Genomic DNA, 23,142 nt, shown 5'->3' on the forward strand with positions numbered 1-23,142 from the left:
TTCGAAATTTATCAATTAGAAACCCAACTGTCACATTGTAACTAATTGGCTATAAAAATAGGCTAAATCCAAAAACAAAATGACGAAGAGAACCTTCCCGTGTTCGGTTAAGGCTAGCTAGCGCTGTGAAGTGGCTGATACAAATATGCAAAATAAACCTTACTGATATTTTAAATCATATATTTTGGTGGCTTTATCTGAGGTAATATGATTTAAAATATCAGTAAGGTTTATTTTGCATAGTTCGTTCAAAACAAATGCTTGTGAAGAGGATTATTGACAATTTTCTTCGACACTACATTTATCAAACTGACGATAACACATGTGGGCATTCTCAGTATTTATCAATCTGGTCCATATAAAAAAGTAGATATGGTACATGTATAATATTCAATGTAACAACTCTCCAAAAGAGACCAAATGACCAAATAGGTCACTGTACGGCCTTCAAAAATGAGTAAAACCCATACTGCATAGTCAGCTACAAAAGGTCCCGAAATAACAAATGTTAAGAATTCAAACGAGAAAACTAACGGCCTTATTTACGTAAAAAAAATGACCGAAAAACAAAAATGTAACACACAAACGAAAGCACAAACCCTGAATAACAGGCTCCTGACTTGGGACCGTCACATACATAAAGAATGTAGCGGGGATAAACATGGGACCCAAACCCTCCCAATAACCTTGGACATATAACAACGTATGAACGAACAATACAAATCAGTGAAGGACTTATTTTTCAGATGGATACAAATAAAAATACTACATAGTTTGGACGTAGCCGTGTACTTGTATATTCCTAAAACAAATATGCTTATCTAAAATTTCAACCCAAGATGAAAAACTGGATCTAAGGTCTCTGTATTGGTCATATAAGAGTCCATAATCAGCTTTCTTTTGTTGGGTTTTTATGTGCTCCAAAAACATCTTTCGAAACTATGAACATCATTTTTATCAGCTTCCAACGTCATGGTACAGACTCAGTTTGAAACAACCTACAGTTTAGGTGGTGTAAATCCGATTTTGATACGAAATTATTCCAACTATTTGAAGAATACATGTACATACAATAAAACTCAGAATGGAAATGGGTCATGTATCAAAATACAACGACCTCACCAAAAAGTAGAACACAGCCAAAAGGACCCGAATGGGTCTTCAACACAACAAAAAAAAAACGCGTGCTTCAGCTAGTCTCTAAACAAAAATCTGTACTAGGTCAGTGATATGTATACCATGTGTCTCTCTCCTCTATATAGTTTATCGTTTGGGTTGTCTACCTTCTACACCAGTATTCCCCTTTCAAACTTTAAAAAAACCAATATGTTTGAATTGGTTCTTATTTGATTCATCAAAAAGAACAACTAACTTAAACGTAAACAACATAAAGTACGTCTGAGCCAGTGACAACCCTACAACAGATGTATCCATCGGATCGCCATCAATGATGGTGCTACATGGCTGTGTACATAATGTATATACAACTCGTCTAAACATCAACCCAACAATGTTAGATCTGTAAATTTGCTATCGCAAATTTTTGGTTCTTCCCTCGCCGGGATTCGAACCCATGCTACTGTGATATCGTGACACCAAATCGCCTGCACTGGTGTCACGATATCACAGTAGCATGTTTTTTTTGCACTGGCTCAGACGTACTTATAAATATAATTATTTTCTGTGACTGTATCTTACATTAATTTGTAGGATCCTTTACTATAGATAATTTAGCTGATCTGTAAAAATAACATCTTCATGCCTTATATATCATGTACTGCAGTACGCCGCTAGATTAAAACTGACGTGGAAAAGTAACACACGGCCAGCGAAAGCTCTTTTTTTTTAGAGCCCAGGTGGTCGTGTGGTCTAGCGGGAGGGCTGCAGTGCAGGCGATTTGGTGTCACGATATCACAGTAGCATGAGTTCGAATCTCGGCGAGGGAAGAACCAAAAATTTGCGATAGCAAATTTACAGATCTAACATTGTTGGGTTGATGTTTAGACGAGTTGTATATATATAAAGTCTAAAGATTTGCACAACGGTACTGATATAAGATGTTATAATACGAAAATGTTGTTATTAAATCGTGCTGACAAATATTTCGGCTCAACAAATGGCCTTCTTCAAGTGTCACAAGTTTTAACAATACTGATACATAATGTATAAGGTGTAAAAATAGATCAGTAATAATACAGGTAAGTTTTGGTAGATTGATTTTAATCCAAAAGCCTGAATATCATAATATAAACAAAACACTATAAATCAATATACGTGACTGTGTATATTAACAATAAAAATGAGTGAAAAAACAAAAACGCTAGTATTTCTTATTGATGCCGTTTGGATGATGTACATTAAGTTCCTTTACCCAAAAGCTTTCCCGAACCTGTCGCTGGGCATCACTCCAGTGAATATTCTGTTCAATCACTAGAATTTTCATGCGGTTAAAGTCATCAGGTTTGTGACCCGACTGTCTGAAGTGCTGAGAAACTGGGAGAAGTGGCTTCTTAGAGATATCACTCCTATGGCCATTGAGGCGTTTGTGGAAAGGCTGCTTTGACTCACCAACATATTGGAGGCCACAAACCGAACATTCTAGTATGTAAATAACATTCATACTTTTGCAGGTAACATTGCAAAATATCTTATAGTTGTTTTCGGTTGCCTTACTGTGAAATGTTGATGAATGCTGCATCTGTAGGCAGCATTTGCAGCGTTTTTCTTCACACGAACGACATTCTCCAGAAGTACTTCTATTATCAGACACTTCAGCCCGCACCAGCAGGTTCCGCAGACTACTAGGTTGCCTAAAAGCTATCATTGGAGGCTCGGGAAAAATCTTGGATAGTTTGGAATTCTTTTCAACTGATTTCCAATGCTCACGAATGACACCAAAGCTGTTTTTGAGAGATGGGTGGTAAGTAAGAACACATGGAGTCCTTTTATTTTTCTTTTTAACTTTGTATTCCAATAGTTCACTCCTGGGAATTGATTCCGCTTTCTGAAAGCTTTTTTTGATATTTCTGTGTTTGTAGCCCCTTTTCTTCAAGCGAGTTTCAAGTTGACGTAGTTGTCTTTTAGTTGTTTCTGTGTTGGAACATATTCGCTTGACTCTAAGTGCCTGACTGTATGGAATGCTCTTGGTAAGATGAGCAGGATGGCAATTTTTAGGGGACAAATATTGATGAGTGTCAGTGGGTTTAGAATATAAATCTGTAGATATGATGCCCTCTGTGAGCGAACTTGAAGTATCGAGGAAGGCGATTTTGGATTTAGACTTCTCATGAGTAAATTTGATACTAGGATGTATGTTGTTGGCATGAGTGATAAATCCTCGTCGCTTTTATTCCATTTCATATCCACATCATCTATCAATCTAAACCAGGAAAGCGGTTTTTCGATGGAAGTTTCAAGGAGTTGTTTCTCTAATTTGCCCATAAATAGGTTGGCATATGACGGAGCCATTTTGGTGCCCATGGCAGTTCCATTTACTTGCAAATAATGATCTCCATCAAAAGTGAAGTTGTTTTTCTTAAGTACCAGCGTGAGCATTTTGACCAGGCATTCGGTAGGTGGATATTTCACTGGTCTGGAATTCCAAACTTCTTTACATGCATCGATGCCATCTGCATGTGGAATATTAGTGTAGAGGGAGGTGACATCCATGGAAACAATTCATGGAAACAATCTACCAAAACTTACCTGTATTATTACTGATCTATTTTTACACCTTATACATTATGTATCAGTATTGTTAAAACTTGGGACACTTGAAGAAGGCCATTTGTTGAGCCGAAATATTTGTCAGCACGATTTAATAACAACATTTTCGTATTATAACATCTTATATCAGTACCGTTGTGCAAATCTTTAGACTGATATAATTGTTTCCTTATCTGCATAGTATCGCCTATTCTAGACGATCCGGTACATAGTAAATTTGCTGGTTGGTCGTTTTTATAGACTTTTATATTATTTTTCCTCTGAATGACCTGTATCATGTTACTCACATAATCCCAGTAAATTTCAGTTTTTAGCTCCTATATCATGAACATCAATGATTATTTTAAACAACTTAGAGCTATAAAACAAAAACAAATTAGAACTGAACATCATTTATCTAATTTGATTAACTACGAGTATAATGAAAGTATTCCTAACGGACTACAAATCAAGATCAAGCCACAAGCACCTGGCTCTTTATCCAATACATTACTTCGCAGATGGGACCAAACCCTCTTTCATTGCTTAAAGCGTTTAGTGGTCCTCCTCAAACAACACTGCGAAGGACATCTCAAAACTCTCACTGGCGAGTTTAACACCCTTTTGAATAGCTGCAAAAGAGATCTAACATCTGACAATTGTGATGCTATCAACACTCGCCTCAATGACTTAACTACTATACAATCCAACAATTTAAGTGAAGCCTGAAGATATATTATATCATAAGCCCGGTACCTTTAATAAGTATGATTAAAAGGACACTGTGATCTATGTATACCAGAGACTAAATGCTTTGAGGTAAACAACTATAGCTTATCGTATGGCCTAAATCAAGAAACAATAGCAAACACTGTATAATAAGCTATATTTTAAACCAATTTTAATTAGATACCCAAAAGCTTGATTCATGCTCAAAACTACAAACAAAAGCAAAAATCATAAAAGCAACTAACGACAACCATAATGAATAACAAATCAATTTGATAGATATCCCCATATTAGAATAATTATAGCATGTCAACATACAGACTCTTGAAGTGGCCCTAGCACATACAATATGCTTCTTCTAAAATACTGACCAAATTTGCATCATCAATAAGTCTACCGTATGCGATGGTTGAAACGGTAGGTAATTTAAAAGATGGACATATCTCACGTTCAAGTTCATGGGGGAAAATATCAGATTTGACACATTTTTGCGTACTTTTAGTTGCAAAACTAAAATGTGCATTGATCAATTGAGAAAGAAGTATTGTTCAATAGTTATTCATAATCTCTGCATTTTGTATTCGCAAATTGACTAAGAATAATAAGATATTGGTTTTCTACCAAGACTAAAAAAACGTTGACATCTCGGCTTCTATGGTCCTTTGATTTTTTTTTAATACCTTGCGCAATATTTATACCAAAAAATTGCCTTCATGGTTATTCATACTCTTTTTCGAAGCGTTTAGGTCCGTTAACTTGAGGAAAACTAACAGAGAAAGCGATTTCGGAAATTTGATTGAAAAGGGGGAGTGTGTAAAAGTGTATAAAATCCAAAATAATACAGTGATAACAATATTTATTAAACGAGTAATGAACTTTTGAATAATACGAACATCTTTTATTTCGAAAATATCTAAGAAATGAAGAAAATATGAAAATAGGCACCATTTTTATAAAAATTCAAAAATGTTACAAAAATCTTTTTTTTTCGCAAAAATTACTTTTATTTTAGAAAAGTATTTTTTTATACATTGACATGTTAAACGTACACAATTTTCGCGTTGTGATTACAGGAAAAAAAACTACCTGTTAATATTTCACGCTTTAACACTTTTGGTTTTTTTTCAATTTGAAATTATTTCTCGATTTTAATTAAATTTTTACAAAAATTGCACCGTACGATTTTTTTACGACCGACCAAAGGAAGTTTAGATATAATACTATTACTTATAAAAAATTCAGCTGTGTGTTAGGTGGGTGAATTAAAGTCACTAACTAAGTGTCTTTTCTGAAAATGTCACTCGCCTATAAGCAAAAACCAAAGTTGTTAACTCGGTGGTTTGTGCACGCAGGACTTCGGGAAAATCGGAAATCCATCAACCTTGCTTCTGAAATTGGTTTGATACAACCAAAGAAACCATGAAATATTGCTACGACAATATGTATCGTTTTATAGTCACCCATTACCTATATGCACCTGTTCATAATTAAAACAAGTATATACAAAAAATATATTAATTTTATTAAAGCTAACCTATCTATTAATGCATGAAATATTGATTTGTCAAACAATTTCTTGTCAAATTTAAGGTAAAATCAGCATGGAGGACCTAAATTGAAAGGAATATATTCAATACCTTACGCGCCACCGTATAAGTTCTACTACACTCAATTCACTTCTTGTCATGTTAAATACGTTTGGTGGATGAATGTTGTGTAATTTGTAATAGGAAATATTTATAGACATATCATATGAATACCACTGCAGTTGTAATGCATCGTTGATGATAAAATAATGATTATAATCATGTAGAAGCACTTTGTTTTTAAAAAATGAATTATTGTATTTTGATATATAAACCTGTTTTTTTTTGTATCAGCAGAAAATATCAATAAATATCAAACAAATCTAAAAAAAAAATGTTCTTCATTTGATAAAAACATTTCAATGTGACGTTGTTTTTCACATTGATATCAAGCTGGGTCTGCATTAAGAAAAAGGAAAACAAAAGTTCACAAAACTGAAATATCAATATCGACATAATGCACAAGTACATGGCTGTCGTCTACAAATCCTTATGAAATAATGTGTACTGTCTGAGTACAACATGTTGACTGTGGTAGAAAATTGGCTCATTTGTAATCTTCTGCATTATCTTATCTTATATATGGTAAAGAAAATTATAACTTAAATGGCACAATTTGTGATACAAGTAGGTAGAAACAAAAATTACTGAATAAATCAAAAGGTGAGTTCTAACTGGATGATATTGATTGATTGTCGGTTGCTTATTGCCCCTAGGCAAATATATCATGCATGACCAGGACGAGAATGAATTATCAATAAATACAATAATCAAGTCCGGTAAAAGAGGTCAACATGGTTTCAGGTCGGGCAAAGTTGAATGGCCCCGGGGAAATGAGGATATATTGGATAAGGACAGAAAGTTAGCCTTGCACCAAGACACCTACGAACCAATCAAAGAGGTGTTGTAGGCTTTCTTTACGTGCAGACAGCGTGACACTCTCTCTACACGAGGCATTTTATTTAACGCCTAGGTCGGACATTGCTAAGTACTTGGTACATCCCACACTGCCAAACGGAGGCCCAACGTTGGCAAGGGTTTTATTTCCGGAAGGAAGAAGACCTGTAGTGACCATATTTTTATCCCCCAGTCACCTTTTGGTACTTAAACTGGATGAAACCCCCAAAATATTTAAAAAAAAATAGCTGTTCAACACCTATGAATAGGAAAAAGAAGATACCAAGGGTATAATGCATTCAGCAAACAATCAAAAATATTTGGTTATTTTGAAAAGAATGAGGTGTGCGTTAGAAATTAATATTAATGTGACAGCAACCAAATAAGACTTCAAGACAATGAAATGTTACTAAACGAAATTTTAAATGTATGTTGATTTGACAGGAATCAAACAAATCTTAATCACATATGATTAAGAAAAAGATGCAAAACATATCTAATGGATATTCATAAGTCGAAAATAACTGACAACACTATAATAGCTAAACGAAAAAGAAAAAAGACAAACAACATGAAAATGTAAAGATAGAGCAACACGAACCCCATGAATAACAAGGGTTGAAGTAATTTGCTCAGGATATGTTCGCAGATACTGCTCCATATGTGGCGCTTGTCATGTTATTGACGTTAGTACAAACCCGGTTACAATACTAATTAAGTAGATCGCATTCGTGGAAAGGGAAAAGGTTTTTTATTACGGAATATCGAACATGTTTGCTATCATCTGTGAAACGGATATTCCATTACGGTCAAACAACTTGTGACGGCGTCGTAAAACTTACGAAGAGATGATATTAAACTCAGCTCATGGAACTCTAGTTTTAATAGCTTCCTTGCTTGTGAGCAGTTACACTCAATAAAGGAAATTTTTCAGGAATTACGAATCCTTGAATATCGTAATCATCAGGGAGATATGCACTCCGTATGCTGGCGCTTTTCGAATGTTGCAATATAAATATAAAGTTCACAAAATGAGTCTATTATGAGTCCGTGGGGATTACCTATCTCATTGTCGATCATACTATATATAATTTTCATAAATCTTTAAATCTTCCATTAAGGATTATGTACCCTTGTGTTGATTCAATGCTAAACATATGGAAATTTTATAAAAAATCCACAGCCTTCATCCTTGTTCTGTCATATTTGGCAATTTGATGACCGATAGATATAGGATTATTGCATGCAGTGCTAGCATTGATTTCCTTAAAACAAGTTTATTAATGTAGTTATTGGTTAAAACAAATAAAAATATGGACCAAATCAAGTACACCTTTTAGGGTGCGCTCGACTTTAGTTAGTCTGCACGAGGTATTTTGGAATTTACAGGTTGGTTAGAACTTTTTGTAAAAAATAAACACTAGCACATCATAGAAAAGCAAGTGAGTAATCTATGTTTCAAATTTTATAGCAAAAATCTCTTTATTAAAGGCTGTGGATTTTCTATAAAAATCTGGGTTTATTTGCCACAAAGTACTCTTTTTCTATTAAATGCAATGCAACAGTAAATAATAATACTTTGCATCAAGTTTCCCCCTAGTATATGTTCAAAATGGCCTGTCTCTATTATTCATTATATCTGTAGTTTTGATACAATTGATGTTTTAAAAAATCGTACAAAAATGGCTACAGAAGGGTACATAAACCTTAATCATGATGAGGAGTTAATTTAGAAGTCCAAATCGACCAAAGATAAAATTTTATTATAATTTAAAGCGAAAATTTTCAAATTGCTCTATTTGAAGAAGAAAAATCTATAAAAATGCCTGTAGATCAATCACTTGAACTAATTAGTTTACTGACGTCTAACTGGGAAAATACATATTAGGACATATATCAAAAGAAAAAAGATTAAAATAGATAAAAGAAGGAAATGAAGTAATGCTAATGCGACAACTCTCTATCCAAGTCATTATTTGTAAAAGTAATCATCAAGTTATGAATGGCACCAAAATGACTAGTGTAAAACAACTCAAACAGGACAACTAACAGTCAAATATAAAAAAGAAACGAGAAACGAGAATCACTTATGAACCACATCAACAAACGAGAATCACTGAACATCAGGTTCCTGATTTAGGACAGGTGCTAATAAATGTACCTAGATTAAACATTGTAATAGGTACCAACTTAAACTCTTACCTGAAACAATAAAGTAACATCACAACATAGAAAGACATACTATGAAATATCAATTGAACTCAATCGAAAGACATATTAACAAAAACAAGTGAACATACACTGAACGAATATATGAAAAAAAAATGTGTGTGTATAAATCCAATTCTAAATTGCATGTCGCTACCTCGTAATGAATACTAAAGATTAAGATAAGCATGTATTGCAATATACATGTTATAAAAGAATTATTGATTAAATAATCAATGGAACTACAACTTATTAACTAAACAAGTGTGTACACGAGGATGATCAAAATCTGCTCTGACTCATTATGACCGAGTTGCAATCACTGTTCTGTTAACTCATTATAAGACAAAGAGTGTCATGCATGATTAGTATGATGATAGTATATGCTATCAGGAAGTGATCAGATCTTTAAAGTCGCTAAGATGATTCAATTACTGTGAAAGTATATTAATTCGTGGTTATCAATTTTCGTGGTTAGAGCAACATGAGCAACATTTACATGTTCGTTGTTTTTAAAATTCATGGATTTAAGTTTTCTTTAAAAAAAATGAAAATTGAAGCCATTAGAAACGCAGGATATAATTGTCTGGATTGAAGGAAATTACAAAGTTGGCCAGTACGAAGTGATCACACTTATTAACTGAGATAGAGTGCTCAACAGATTAAAGACTATCAAATGTGTTAATTAGGTCAAAACATGTCACCTAAAGAACACAGATACATAAATCAAATGCTATAAACATTTTTATCTTGAATTGTAAAATATTTATTATTAAAAGCAAGCCAAGCATGAAATTATTATTTCAAATTCATACATGAACTTTGAGGACATGAAATGAACAATTTATCATAGAATATCAATGCCGGGAATCTGAATATCATTGATCAACAATATTTTGTTATGAGAATTAAAATAGCAAAAGTTTGACAGTTTACGTTTTTAAAGATTTAATGGGTACAATCCTGCCTGCAGTTGTAGTTTTTAGTGCATTTGCTCTGTAACTACTATAAAGTCATCCACGAAAACCACGAAAATTGGTACCCCACGAATAAAAGTACTTTCACAGTTACTCAGCAATTTAAATTCATATTAAATTGAAAAAAATAAAAAAATACTGAGTACCGCCAAGAGTCGTTCGACTAAAGGGTGATAATTCTGCATCAACAAAATTTAAGGAAAACTTCAAAACTACATTAAATGACACATTCAATTCCGTCTATAATAAAGTAACACAAATGTACAACATTGTTTATACTCTGACTAAATTGTTATTTCAATGTTTATTTTGTATTCGTTGATGAACTTATAAAACCTGTTATATCTGATAAAATACTTTTGTTGTCAAAAGATTGACACACTTAATATTCAAATAACCTGTTCAATTCTTATCGATTGAACAGATAACATAATTTTGACTATTCTGCGAGATCATTTCATTTGGCTTGAAAAGAACTAAGTTGTTATATGGTGTCAAAATGGCTCAAACTCCGTCAAAAAGTTGTGCGTTTTGCAATAAACCAGCAACTTTATTTTGTTATGAAGACAAGCAATTTTTGTGTTCTCAATGCAAAAAGGATATTCATGATAGAGTGGCAGTCTGTCTGGATCACAATGTTGTAGATATTCATGAGGCTGGAAATCGTATTTACAAACCGGTGCCAGTTTGTGATTCTCACAAGAAAGAGTTTATTTATTATTGTAGTAAGTGTGACTGCTTGGCATGCAAGGAATGCATGACAAGTTCTCATAATGGACACATCACAAAGGAAATTAAAAAAATTACCGATAGCCATCGGCAGGTTGTGGACAAGAAAATAAACACGTTGAAAACGAAAGTTGAAGAAATAAAAAAGACATTACAAACTATTGATGGCGAACATTCGTTACTCATACAATCTTGTTGTGATTCTTACATCGAGGATGTGGATAAAACGTCGGAGGAGATACTTCAGATCATTGATCATTATAAACAAGTTGAAATAAATAATGCGTTTGACTTTCGTGATACCGAGACACACAATTTAAAAGGAACACGCGTTTTCTTTCAACGTCTTCAAAATGAATCCTCTGACAGATTGTTGAAGTTTGAAAATCTCCTGCAAGAACCACACGACAATTCGTTCTTTCTGGAATGGAAAGATCTGCAAAAAGAAAACAAACTCATGACTGAGGAAAGTGAGCAACCATTGTCTAGCCCTAGACAAATGTCAGGTTTCAAACAGAAAACTTTTAGGAGAGCTATTATTGACGGAATTGATAAACAGTTTCAAATGGGGTATGTTATCAATGATGATTTTTTTTCATTTATAATCAGAAAACTTTTAGGAATGTTTGGTCCTCAATGCTCTTCAACTTCGTACTTTATTTGGCCTTTCAGAACATTTTTGATTCGAGCGTCACTGGTGAGTCTTTTGTAGACGAAACGCGCGTCTGGGGTAAATATTAAATTGTATTCCTGGTATCTATGATGAGTTTATTTTCCTTTGTAATCTGGAATGAACATTCTAGATCTAGAAGTCATTTTCTGTTGAATAACGTAGAAACAAATATCAACCTCTTTCTGCAAAAAGTAATAATCGTTAACAAACTGTAGAATTGATTCCTCTTAGATAGACTCTTCTCAATAGTATTCACGCAAATAGGTTGCCTTGTTTGTCGGTGTTTTATTCGATTCAACATGATAAAACCATCTTGTTTATCGATTCATGCATGCTTAGAGACACTTTTTTTTATTTCTTAAATCTTAGTTTTTTTGTTTTCTACCTTAAGTTGCACATTCAGAATCGATTAACGAGATTTGAACATCGTTGCGCTAATCTATTTATGTCGTTTAATGGTTTATTTATAGATTGAAAGAGCAAGAAACAGCAGTTGTCGTTCTTACAGAAGAAGTAGATATACTAAATGAGAAATTGAAAGGAAAACATGAAGAAATTGATAACCTGTCGAAGTAAGTCGGACAAAATTAAACAGTTCTCAATAATTGATGACACATACACATTCAAAAAGATATCCTAAACGAAGTTGAATTTTTCGTCTTTATATCCAGCATTATTTTGGATATGGCTAGATAAATCTTTGTGAAACTGTAAGATAATGATAACAATCAGGTTCAGATCCAGATGTACAATGATAAGTTGGGCGTTTCTAAAAGGCTGTAGTTACCAAGGAAGCACCAACAATTAAACAAGATTGTTTTCCAAACATTCGAAACAGTAAAAAAAAATCACCTGTCATGCGTAGATGTTGTCGTTCATGGTAACTATTACGTTGCAATAGAAAATCTTAAAAAAAATAGGATTGTAAAATTCTTAATTAGACTTTGAAACACATCATTTATGCATTTTGCACAGTTTCATCTGTTTCCTATTTTAACATCGGATTCGGACTTCTCTGAAACTGAGTTTTACTGTGCTTATTCCTGTGTGTTTGTTTATCTCAGAATAATCACGAGATATGATTTACTAGTCCTAACGATTTTGCAGCTTTTAAAAATACCTTTTTTCTAATCGTAAACAAAACGTGAAAATACATAAAGTATAAGTATCTGTTTGAAGAATACTCTTAATTATAAAAATAAGAAAACAGGAAGATTATCAATGAGACAGCACTCCACAAGAGACTAAATGACAAATGCAGAAATTACATTATTTAACAACTATAGATCACCGGTCGGCCTTCAAAATGTGTAGATCCCATACCGCAAGGTCAGATATAAAGGGCCCCGAAATGACAAATGAGAAACAATTCAAACGAGAAAACGAACGCCCTAATTTATGTACAAAATGATTAATTAAAAACAAATATGACATACAGCAAAACACTGAATTACAGGCTCCTGACTTAGATAGATACATGTACAAAGCAATATTTTAGTGCTCATAATTAGTAGTAACAATTTATATGGACATTGTTAGACAACCGGAATGAAACCGTAGGGGAAAAATTAGCGATCTTAACAACTTGCTGGAAAATTCAATTTATTCAAATTTATTTACTTGCAAATTTTTAGCTATATATGAAGAATTACCCAGACAACATTGGTACGTTGGCACAACGTTGGTCCAACGTATCTACATGCATTGGCCCAACGTTATTTTTAAACGTTGGCCCAATGTATAAGTGCAAAGTGGCCCTATGTTGGCCCAACGTGATGGCTAAACGTTGGCACAACGTTGTAAGGTTTTATACAATACATTGGCCCAACGTTGGTCCAATGATGGAATAATATTTGCTGATGTTGAACAAACGTTAGACCAACGTAGTAATACAAACTGTTAGCAAACGTTGGTTCAATCTATAAACCTCCATATGAAGGATACTAAAATCCCTTCCAGGCAACAACTGCAATAACTCCTGGTTCTAACATCAGTTCAAAATGGCGAAACTATTACTTTTTAAGATGTTGCAATTATTGCGTTTTTCTTATCCACTGTACCATGTTGTGTCTTACATACTACCCGAAAATTTTGTATTTTGCCACTTTCTCTCCATCTTCCTGAACATGCATGAAATATTTGCCAATGGACGTTTCAGTAACCAACAACCAATTCTCTTTAGGAATTATACTTCTGAGTTTTACCCAAATTTTAATGAATGCAATCAACATATCCATGTTACCCAATTTTCTTAAATAATGTAAATACAAAGGTATGATTAAATATAATTTATTTATAGTATTAGCTAGACAACCAGCTAAGTTTAAAAAAAATTGTTTTGTATCTATGCGTTGCTTAATCAGATCTAGAATGAAAACAGATAATTCATTTATCCCGTTTGCATAATATCATTACAGTTTATGTAGAAATATCCAAGCTCTGTATGGAGGCATTGATAATTCATTTCATATAGCTATTTTTCTAGTTCTGTATTCCAACATGGTTTTTATTCACAAGAGTTTTCCTTTTGTTTTCTGGTACACTTTGTTTTGTCAATAATTTCTGGCTCTGTCTTATGTTAAATCCTTTATCCAATTAAGCATATCGTCATAAAAGTTATTTCACTGACTCTGTAATAAAATAATAAATAAATGAGTACTCAATGTATGTATATTTTGAATATATTAAATCCTCCTAAAACAATTTTAAAAAATTTAAAAAATACATTGTTTCTGGTGTCATGGCACATTACATTTTTGTACAATAGTTAGAAAAATCCTCTTTTTTTTATTTTTCTTAGCCTATACAAGCCCGGCAAGGCAACAAGCATATTGCATGCTTTACCATAATGGTTAGACATAGGATGGCTATTATGTTAACTTACTTTCTTAAAGTTATTAGTTCTGGGCTATCAAATGGTAGAATGCATTGTTTCCCATCTCCATTACCATGCATTTTCTAGCCAGGATGTTGTCAATAATTCTTATTATTCCTAATTCTCTTTTTTCCTTTTGCACTCTGATTTATTTTGTCTTCTGTTGTACTCAAATATCTGACCTATACATTAATATTAAAATGTAAAATTGTATATTAAAAAGAAAAGCCACTTCAAGTAATTCAGACACTAATTTATAGTCTTTTTCTTTTATAAATATCCGTCTGTGTGTTCCCCCCGCTCGCCCTATTTTATATATTTCAAGCGTCATCTTCTTGTGACTGATATTTACTCCTACAAACTATTCAAATATTGGTTTTGTTTTGCAAAAGTTTTGCCGAGGACAAAAGCTAAATTCAGCCGAGTCAGTATAATTTTATACAAATAACAACATATTCTTGCAATAAATTTAGATAAGATTTTTAAATAAGATTAAGAAAAAAATACTCTATTTGATATCTAATACACTATAACACATGCAAGTGTGTATATGATTAGGTTTCAACAATATATCGTATATGTTTGCATGCGATTTAAAAATACAATAAAACTAACAAATTCATTTATATTTCAATGAAGTAGAAATCATTATACCTAATTATTTCATAAACATTACGGAATAGGGTACATCTTAAGACAGGTTTTTTCCATTAACTTCAGTAATGGTCATAAATGTTATCGTTATAGATTTTAGAAAAAAAAACTACTAAAATATTGGTACTTTACAATTTGTTTGAAGATACTAATGTTCATTGGCAAATATTTCATTATGATATAGGATTGAAATGATTTAAAATCTAGAAAATAGTTCTCCTGAAACGTATAAACTTCAAGATCAACATTATAAAATGATAGAAAGTAATATATGTTTTAATTTTTAATAACATCCCTCAGATTAAAAATGTATATTGTGTTTGTCATTCTTAATCGTATATATATATATCAGGTTTTTTTTAAAGTTACAACTTACATGTTTCTTTCTTTCTCTTTGAACATCAGATGATATGATTTCTCTATAATTGTTTTCTTCGTTTTACTGCTTTCTTACAAATACACAACAGGAAATAGCCACAAAAGTGACCATCCCATTACATTAAGATTTCTTATAAACTTAATTACCATAGCAACTATCTTTGAAAGTCAGACATATCGTCAACCTTATCAGAACAGACTGGCTGTATCAAATATCACTCTGCATATAATGCTAAATTATTATGTTTTACAAAGTTTAATGAATAAAGTTATTATAAACATAGATGTAATGGGCATTACATCTATGTTATAAATAATGATTGCAATAAATTTAAACTTTTAACCAGGCAATCTATGTTTACGATATACATTTTTTATTACAGTAATGATATTCCAGTATAATTTTTACCAGGCTTATATATAGAGTATAATATATGAACAACGTTGGCCCAGCATTGGCTCAACATAGAGTTGTAAATGCAATTTCAGTTGATAAACACTTTCGGTATAACATTTACTTTTCATAAAGCATGCATCAATCGAAATTATCCGTCTCCCAAGAGAAATAAAGCGAAAAATATCTCATAATCAATTTTTATTAACAAAATGTCATATCGGCCCTATGTTGCTACTAACATAATGCCAACATTTGCCCAATTTTTTATAACCAGAATGAGATAATAATATGGATTTACAAAAGACCAACGTTGGGCAAATGTTATGCAGCCAACACCAACGTGCGACCAACGAACCGACAATTTGCCATCGTTGGGCCAATGTTGTGCAGCCAACATAAACTTGCGACCAACGGACCGACAATTTGCCAACGTTGGGCCAATGTTGTGCAGCCAACACCAACGGTCGACCAACGGACCGACAATTTGCCAACGTTGGCCCACTGTTAGTCTGTTGACTGGGTATATACTAAAATAATGAAGTTGAGTGTAAGGTACCAGTTGTATGGGAGGAAGCACTATGGATTTTCATACAAGTGAGAGGTTTAGCTAGCTATAAAACCAGGTTCAATCCACCATTTTCTACATAAGAAAATGCCTGTACCAAGTCAGGAATATGACAGTTGTTATCCATTCGTTTGATGTGTTTCAACTTTTGATTTGGGACTTTCCTCTTTGAATTTTCCTCGGAGTTCAGTATTTTTGTGTTTTTACTTTTTATTTCTGATGAATTTTTAATATTTCATGTGGTATTGTGGTGAAAAGGTGATAGAAATTATTTCAGAGAATGACCGAGTTTATAATTTCCCAGAAGTTTTTTAGAGTCTTAAGAATCTATAATGTTTAATGTCAGTTCACGAGTAAAAAGGTTCACAGTATTTAATAATTACTCTTTCACTGCGGACTATAGTAAATTGGTTAATCAAATATTCCTTGGCAGAACATCCATCCTGCCGGAAATGTACATTATGTTTGTTCCGTAGTTTGTCCTTGCTTTAGTTCGAGTAGTGAAGGCAAAAAATGTTAGTCCTCAGATGTGTTTAGTTTAATTTAAACATATTTTTTATAGTGGATTGGGAAACAAGTTTTGCAACTTATATTAATCCCTCTACATTTTGCGGGTGCGAGTGCTGCCTTGAAGGGGCATTAGCCTGCTCTTTTTGGAAATCTACAAGGAAGTCTTTTACGTGCAAGAGATATGGCAACACGGGTCAGCCATTTATCGTCCCCTTCCGACGGACTATCATCGTTTCCTCGATACCATAATCGCAAATGGTGTCAAGGGAGAGCCGAAAGTTCAGTCCCTAAAATTTTAATCCCGCAACGGGAATCGAAACATATGTGTTGCTCATTGAAATATTCAGTGAGGCCATGAAGGACTTGTGGTTGCCAATATCTCATCCTGATCAAAGGTGACAATTATGTACGTAGACAATACACTATTAGTGTCGTTATACTGCAATCTAACAAAAACATTTGCGATTGTTGTTTATTTTGTTATTGTTATTTATTTGATATTTGGGTAAAAAATTAAATAGGCCTCATATCTGACGAAGTAATATACAACACAATGAACATGATGAAGTGTACATAACCTGTTGAAACCAATCGATGGGGAACGAATTCGTTGGAGTATGGATCAACAATAAGCATTAAACAAAATGATTTATAGGTTTTAAACAAAAAGTATTAACAACTGAAATATGTTTTTCCATCAAGTGTAAAAGAAATAAGTTTGAGTCGTTCCACGATTCGTTGTATACTTTGGAAAAACGGACAGCTTGAAGATGTTGTCATGAGTATGTAAATATAATTCCAGCTCTACTATTTAGATATTGATAAGAAAAATGATATCAGTTCAGTGACTGTATATGACATAGAAATATACAGTCAACGCATTTCGACTGTTCAAATAGAACGAGTGCAGCATGAATTGTGTTACTCATGTATTAATTTTTCTGAAATATTTAATACGACACGCGTAGTAATAGCTTTTGTCCGCTGGAATAACACCACATTTGTCAGATATTTCACAGCTTCTTTGTCTCTAAACATGGACTTAGGTCGAACATTTATCTAGTTTTCCAACTTGTGGATTCTGCGTTGTATCAACAATCTTATTCCTTTAACTCATTCTGACAGAGTGTTTTGTTTGGCATTTTTTTCGTTTTGCAATAACATAGATTTTAATAATTAATAATTTAGAAAGAGATTTCGTAAATCACTTTGAAGACTAAGCAATATAACGTGTATTGTTTTAAAAATATGATCATACCCCGTTTATATGGTTTGAAACGTAATCCGTCAGATCTTCGATTTGGCCTACTTTTGTTGACATTGATGTCTATGATAATATAAGACCGAATTGTACACGTTTAAAATGACAAATAATGCTTTTTATTAGAGTTAAATGTAGATAAGAATTTAAACGCATGTTTTTGTTTTTATAGATAAATTTTATATATGTCTATCTCTTTTCGTTTGGTATGTTTAGATTATCTCAAGAATTACAACTGAAGGAGAAAAAAGAAATTGAACTTTTAGACGAAAATAACAAGCTAAAAACAGAGATCCAAGAGGGACTACTTAGAGCATTCGCATTGTAAGATATAGTTTGGTATGCAATAGGTTCTCCAACCGTCTGTGTGTCAAATACATTTCTATGTGTTCTAAAATTCGGATTTGATAGGTAAATGTGAATCATGTGGTAATTGAACACCATTTACATATTTTATCATAATTGAATGTCCTATCTGGAATACAACGTTTTGGCATTACTTGTGTTGACTGGCGCGATATTTAACATTTGGATTACATAATTGTATATTTCTTGACGGCGTCAACATAATTTGTTGCTGTTTGTTTTTATAACCTCCGTGTTGGGAAATAACACATAACTGAGCTGATGCTATTTTGAATGATGAATTTAAAATATAATATTTCCGTGTCATGCCCATGTGAAAGGTCATGTTACGCCGTTCTAATTCCGCTGTTAGGGTTCATGTTCCATTTGTATCTCAAATAGACAAATGCACATTTCATACTGGTTGAAAAAGGGTATTCAAGTAAAGATCATTGCTGCAAAATACATCCCCTACGTATCATAGAACAGTTTTTAAGAATATAAGTCACAATAGATTGATTTCCATGGTCATCTGTGACTCAGATATTTCGGTCAACAAATACTCAAAATGTCGTCCGTAAAACTTTCGAAGGAATGACTGTATCATGTGTTTTCCTTTGTATCAGCTCTTGATTATAATTATAATTATAACTTAATTTGCATAGATAGTATTGATTGGGTTGATTTAAAGTTTCATAATTGAAAATTTAAGATTCTTTATTCTTATAAACACAATGTTACAAAGAATATACACATATGACACATACAACTATCATTTGGACTATTTTGCTATATTTAATGGGTTTTTTTCAAATTTTGCTGTGGTCGTTGTAACATTAAGAAGTGCAGAAGCATTCTTCATGTTCCTGTACTCGGAGAAACAGCGATTATAAAAATTCAACAGGCATTCACATGATGTTTAGAATCCAAAGTCCATATATATATGAAACCGGCGATAATAGTATGGCAATTAAAGCAATTGTTTAGATGAAACTTTGGAAACAAGATATCTTCTATATGTGGGATTAGGTCGATCATGTGACTATTAGAGAATGCAAAACATATATACATAATTTGTGTATTATTGATATCGTTTACGTACAGGCAGACGGAACAAGAAACAGTAGCCAGACTTACAGATGAGATTGATGTTCTGAAAGAAAAACTGAAAGTCAAACAAGAACAACTGGATAACCAATCAATGTAAGTCTCCAAGCTTTGAATTATTCAACAAGAAAGCCTCTTGTTTATACATCGTAGCGTGGAGTAAAAGAATCATGATAACTTCTTGCCATTCTTTCTTGGAAGCTGCTGTGGCAAGACGAGGAACGCAATCAGTTTACATAAGGAATCCGATTGCTTGTTTTACAATGTTTTAAAAAAAACGTCCTTCGAACATAACAACTGTGTTGCTAATCAGGTAATCAAGTATCTGATAATTTTCAAAGATTGTTTTGTTTGATCATATGAAAAATCAAGCACAATCCCTCCCGTTTCAGGTTTAGTATCATACCGTCATAGAATATAGGATTGAATAATAATTCGTTCTGGCCAACAACTGGATTTAGAACAAATGTGTTTATTTCCGATACCGAGACCCTATACATGCTATTAGTGAATCAATATTATTTCCAAAAATTCTATTTTAGTGACCTATCAACAGTATCGTAACTATATTCCTTCTAAATAAGTCTGTTTAAAGGTTGTGTTTGCTTTGAGCTGAATGACGACATTTTTGTGATTTGTATAAAATATTACTATGAAAGATTTGATGTGAAACACCTGAAGGTATAAGATGTCCATAATGTACGCACGAATGATATTCTAGTACCGATGATAAAACTTAATAAATGTTTTTACAACTTTGTGATATCGCAAACCCTGGCGTAATATTTTTTCAGTAATACCACCGTGTAGAACGCCACATGCGGGGTGTCGGCTATGTTTAGCACGGGTGGCAATTTCGAAGCGGAGAAAAACTATCAAAGTAGGTTCAAGTATCAAAATTTCTTCTTTTAGAATTCTTAGTACCATATAATGAATTGCACGGAATGAACTGAAACATAATCTATTTCCTGCATGCAGAAGCAGTCTTTTTCAGTGCTCTGTTTCCTCAAACACCTCTCCCTTGTTTTCCGTGTTGCAGATTTTGAGGCTTCATATGCACATTTCTGGATAAAAAACTACTTTAGACGACTTCCTCCCGTATTATTTATATAAAATTGAATTTCTATTATGGAATGTAACCAAATACAAGATTCTTTCTTAAAATTAATTGGTTTTAAAACAAGATTTTCATCAAAATATGAAGTGTCGCTCGGGGTGTCAGATTTTGCATCTCAAGGGGTAGAGTAATAAAAATAGAATATATTTGCATATAAATCTGTCTTGTCTGATACTTTTTAGTTCAAACACATCTACTATATTATGATAAGAAATTACAAACTGAAAGTACTTCATTTTGCCTGTTGTTTTTTTTTTTTGTCTTTTAAGACATATGATTTTGATTTCGTAAAAAGTAAAAAAAACGACTCAAAATACTTTGTTTTAAAGGTGGAAAATGATTTCTTTTCCTTTTTAGTTACTATCATGGTCAGAAAAAGTCACGGTTGAGGCACAATGCACAAAAACATGGAGGAAAATCACAGAGCACACCTCCATAAAAGATTAAGCCGAAGCCACCAACAGTCAAACTCCATCAAAGTGCATCACCAGGTTCTTCTCAAAAGCACTCGTGAAAGCCGCAAAAAGCACCCACTTTAAAACAAACTCGATTACTCTCTCCATTGAACCACTCACCGGAATCTTTCTCATCAAATGACAAGAAAGCTTCAAGGAGACATGAAAGCGATGACACTATTATTATAAACGATTTTAAAACAGAGATTACAAATTTTTAAAAACTTAATCTGGCTGCTGATTTTCTATCTTTTATCGAAATGGTAAAATAGAATTATTTTTCTTAAGACAATATTTCTCCCTTTCTTTTCCTAGACATGCTAGAGACGGTCAGATTTATGTAAAAAAGAATAACATCGGAAATGTGGTATCGGGAAACAACAAAAAAGTTTTGGAAAACTGGCTACATACTTATTTATATATTTTATGGGTGGACCAAAAGGTATTGGACACATTACAGAAAACTTGTGTTAGCGCGGAATGACGATCCCCAAGACACAGGAATTAATGTTGAAGTTCCAAGCCAAAAGATACGATCAGAATTCATCGCCATCGACCTTGATATCCCAAATTCTTACCTCTGCTTTAGGTATCTTGGTTTTAACGTTGAAACATTTCATCATATTCCATGAGGCTGACATGGTTTCCTTGATACGAGATGTTATAGGTCTACGAAAAGAAAGGGAGAACTATTGTCTTAAGAAAAATAATAATTCTATTTTACCATTTCGATAAAATATAGAAAATCAGTAGCCAGATTATGTTTTAAATATTTTTAATCTCTGTTTTAAAATTCGTTAATAATAATAGTGTCATCGCCTTCATGTGTCCTTGAAGCTTATTGTCATTTGATGAGAAAGATTTCGGTGAGTGTTTCAATGGAGAGAGTAATCGAGTTTGTTTTAAAGTGGGTGCTTTTTGCGGCTTGCACGAGTGCTTTTGAGAAGAACCTGGTGATGCACTTTGTTGGAGTTTGACTGTTGGTGTCTTCGGCTTAATCTTTTATGGAGGTGTGCTCTGTGATTTTCCTCCATGTTTTTGTGCATTGTGCCTCGACTGTGACTTTTTCTGACCTTGATAGTATCTAAAAAGGAAAAGAAATCATTTTCCACCTTTAAAACAAAGTATTTTGAGTCTTTTTTTTTATTTTTTACGAAATCAAAATCATATGTCTTAAAAGACAAAAAAGAGGCAAATGAAGTACCTTCAGTTTGTAATGTCTTATCATAATAAAGTAGATGTGTTTGAACTAAAAAGTATCAGATAAAGACCGATTTATATGCAAATATATTTTATTTTTATTAAAAGCCTCTACCCCTTGAGACGCAAAATCTGACACCCCGAGCGACACTTCATATTTTGACGAAAAACTTGTTCTGAAACCAATTAATTTTAGGAAAGAAGCTGGTATTTGGTTAAAAACCATGATAGAAATTCAATTCTATATAAATTATACGGGAGGAAGTCGTCTAAAGTAGTTTTTTATCCAGAAATTTGCATATGAAGCCTCAAAATCTGCAACATGGAAAACTAGGGAGAGGTGTTTGAGGAAACAGAGCACTGTAAACGACTGCTTATGCTTGCAGGAAATAGATTATGTTTCAGTTCATTCCGTGCAATTCATTATATGGTACTAAGAATTATAAAAAAAGAAATTTTGATACTTGAACCTACTTTGTTAGTTTTTCTCCGCTTCGAAATTGACACCCCGTGCTAAACATAGCCGACACCCCACATGTGGCGTTCTACACGGTGAATACTGAGATTTCTTTTATCGTTAACATCAAATACATGTTGTACTTTGCTAAATAACCGAGCGAAGTTGAAATATAAAACACCAATAGATGGTGACAAAGGAACGTCACTATCTGAAAATATATAATTAACCATAGGAAATGAAAAAAAAAATCATTTCTTTTATCGTAAATTTTTGTGATGGTACATTGTCTTGAATATTGGAACTTGCAGGTGTTG

General features: G+C 33.0%; 1 protein-coding gene across 1 annotated transcript; it reads left to right on the top strand.

The window, feature by feature from the left end:
* Positions 1 to 10,601: 10,601 nt before the first annotated feature.
* LOC139504192 (hyaluronan mediated motility receptor-like) lies at positions 10,602 to 21,152 on the top strand. The gene is made up of 4 exons (XM_071294258.1): positions 10,602 to 11,401; positions 11,975 to 12,076; positions 19,594 to 19,692; positions 21,071 to 21,152. Exons 1-4 carry the CDS (start codon positions 10,602 to 10,604, stop codon positions 21,150 to 21,152), a joined length of 1,083 nt encoding a protein of 360 aa, XP_071150359.1.
* Positions 21,153 to 23,142: the final 1,990 nt, after the last annotated feature.

This window comes from Mytilus edulis, chromosome 14 (assembly GCF_963676685.1).
Source record: "Mytilus edulis chromosome 14, xbMytEdul2.2, whole genome shotgun sequence".
Lineage (NCBI taxonomy): Eukaryota > Metazoa > Mollusca > Bivalvia > Mytilida > Mytilidae > Mytilus > Mytilus edulis.

Coding starts and splice junctions, on each gene's coding strand:
- LOC139504192 (XM_071294258.1), top strand. CDS start 10,602: ATGGCTCAAACTCCGTCAAAAAGTTGTGCGTTTTGCAATAAACCAGCA. Junction 11,402..11,974: donor GATAAACAGTTTCAAATGGG/GTATGTTATCAA, acceptor GTTTATTTATAG/ATTGAAAGAGCAAGAAACAG. Junction 19,693..21,070: donor CAACTGGATAACCAATCAAT/GTAAGTCTCCAA, acceptor TTTCCTTTTTAG/TTACTATCATGGTCAGAAAA.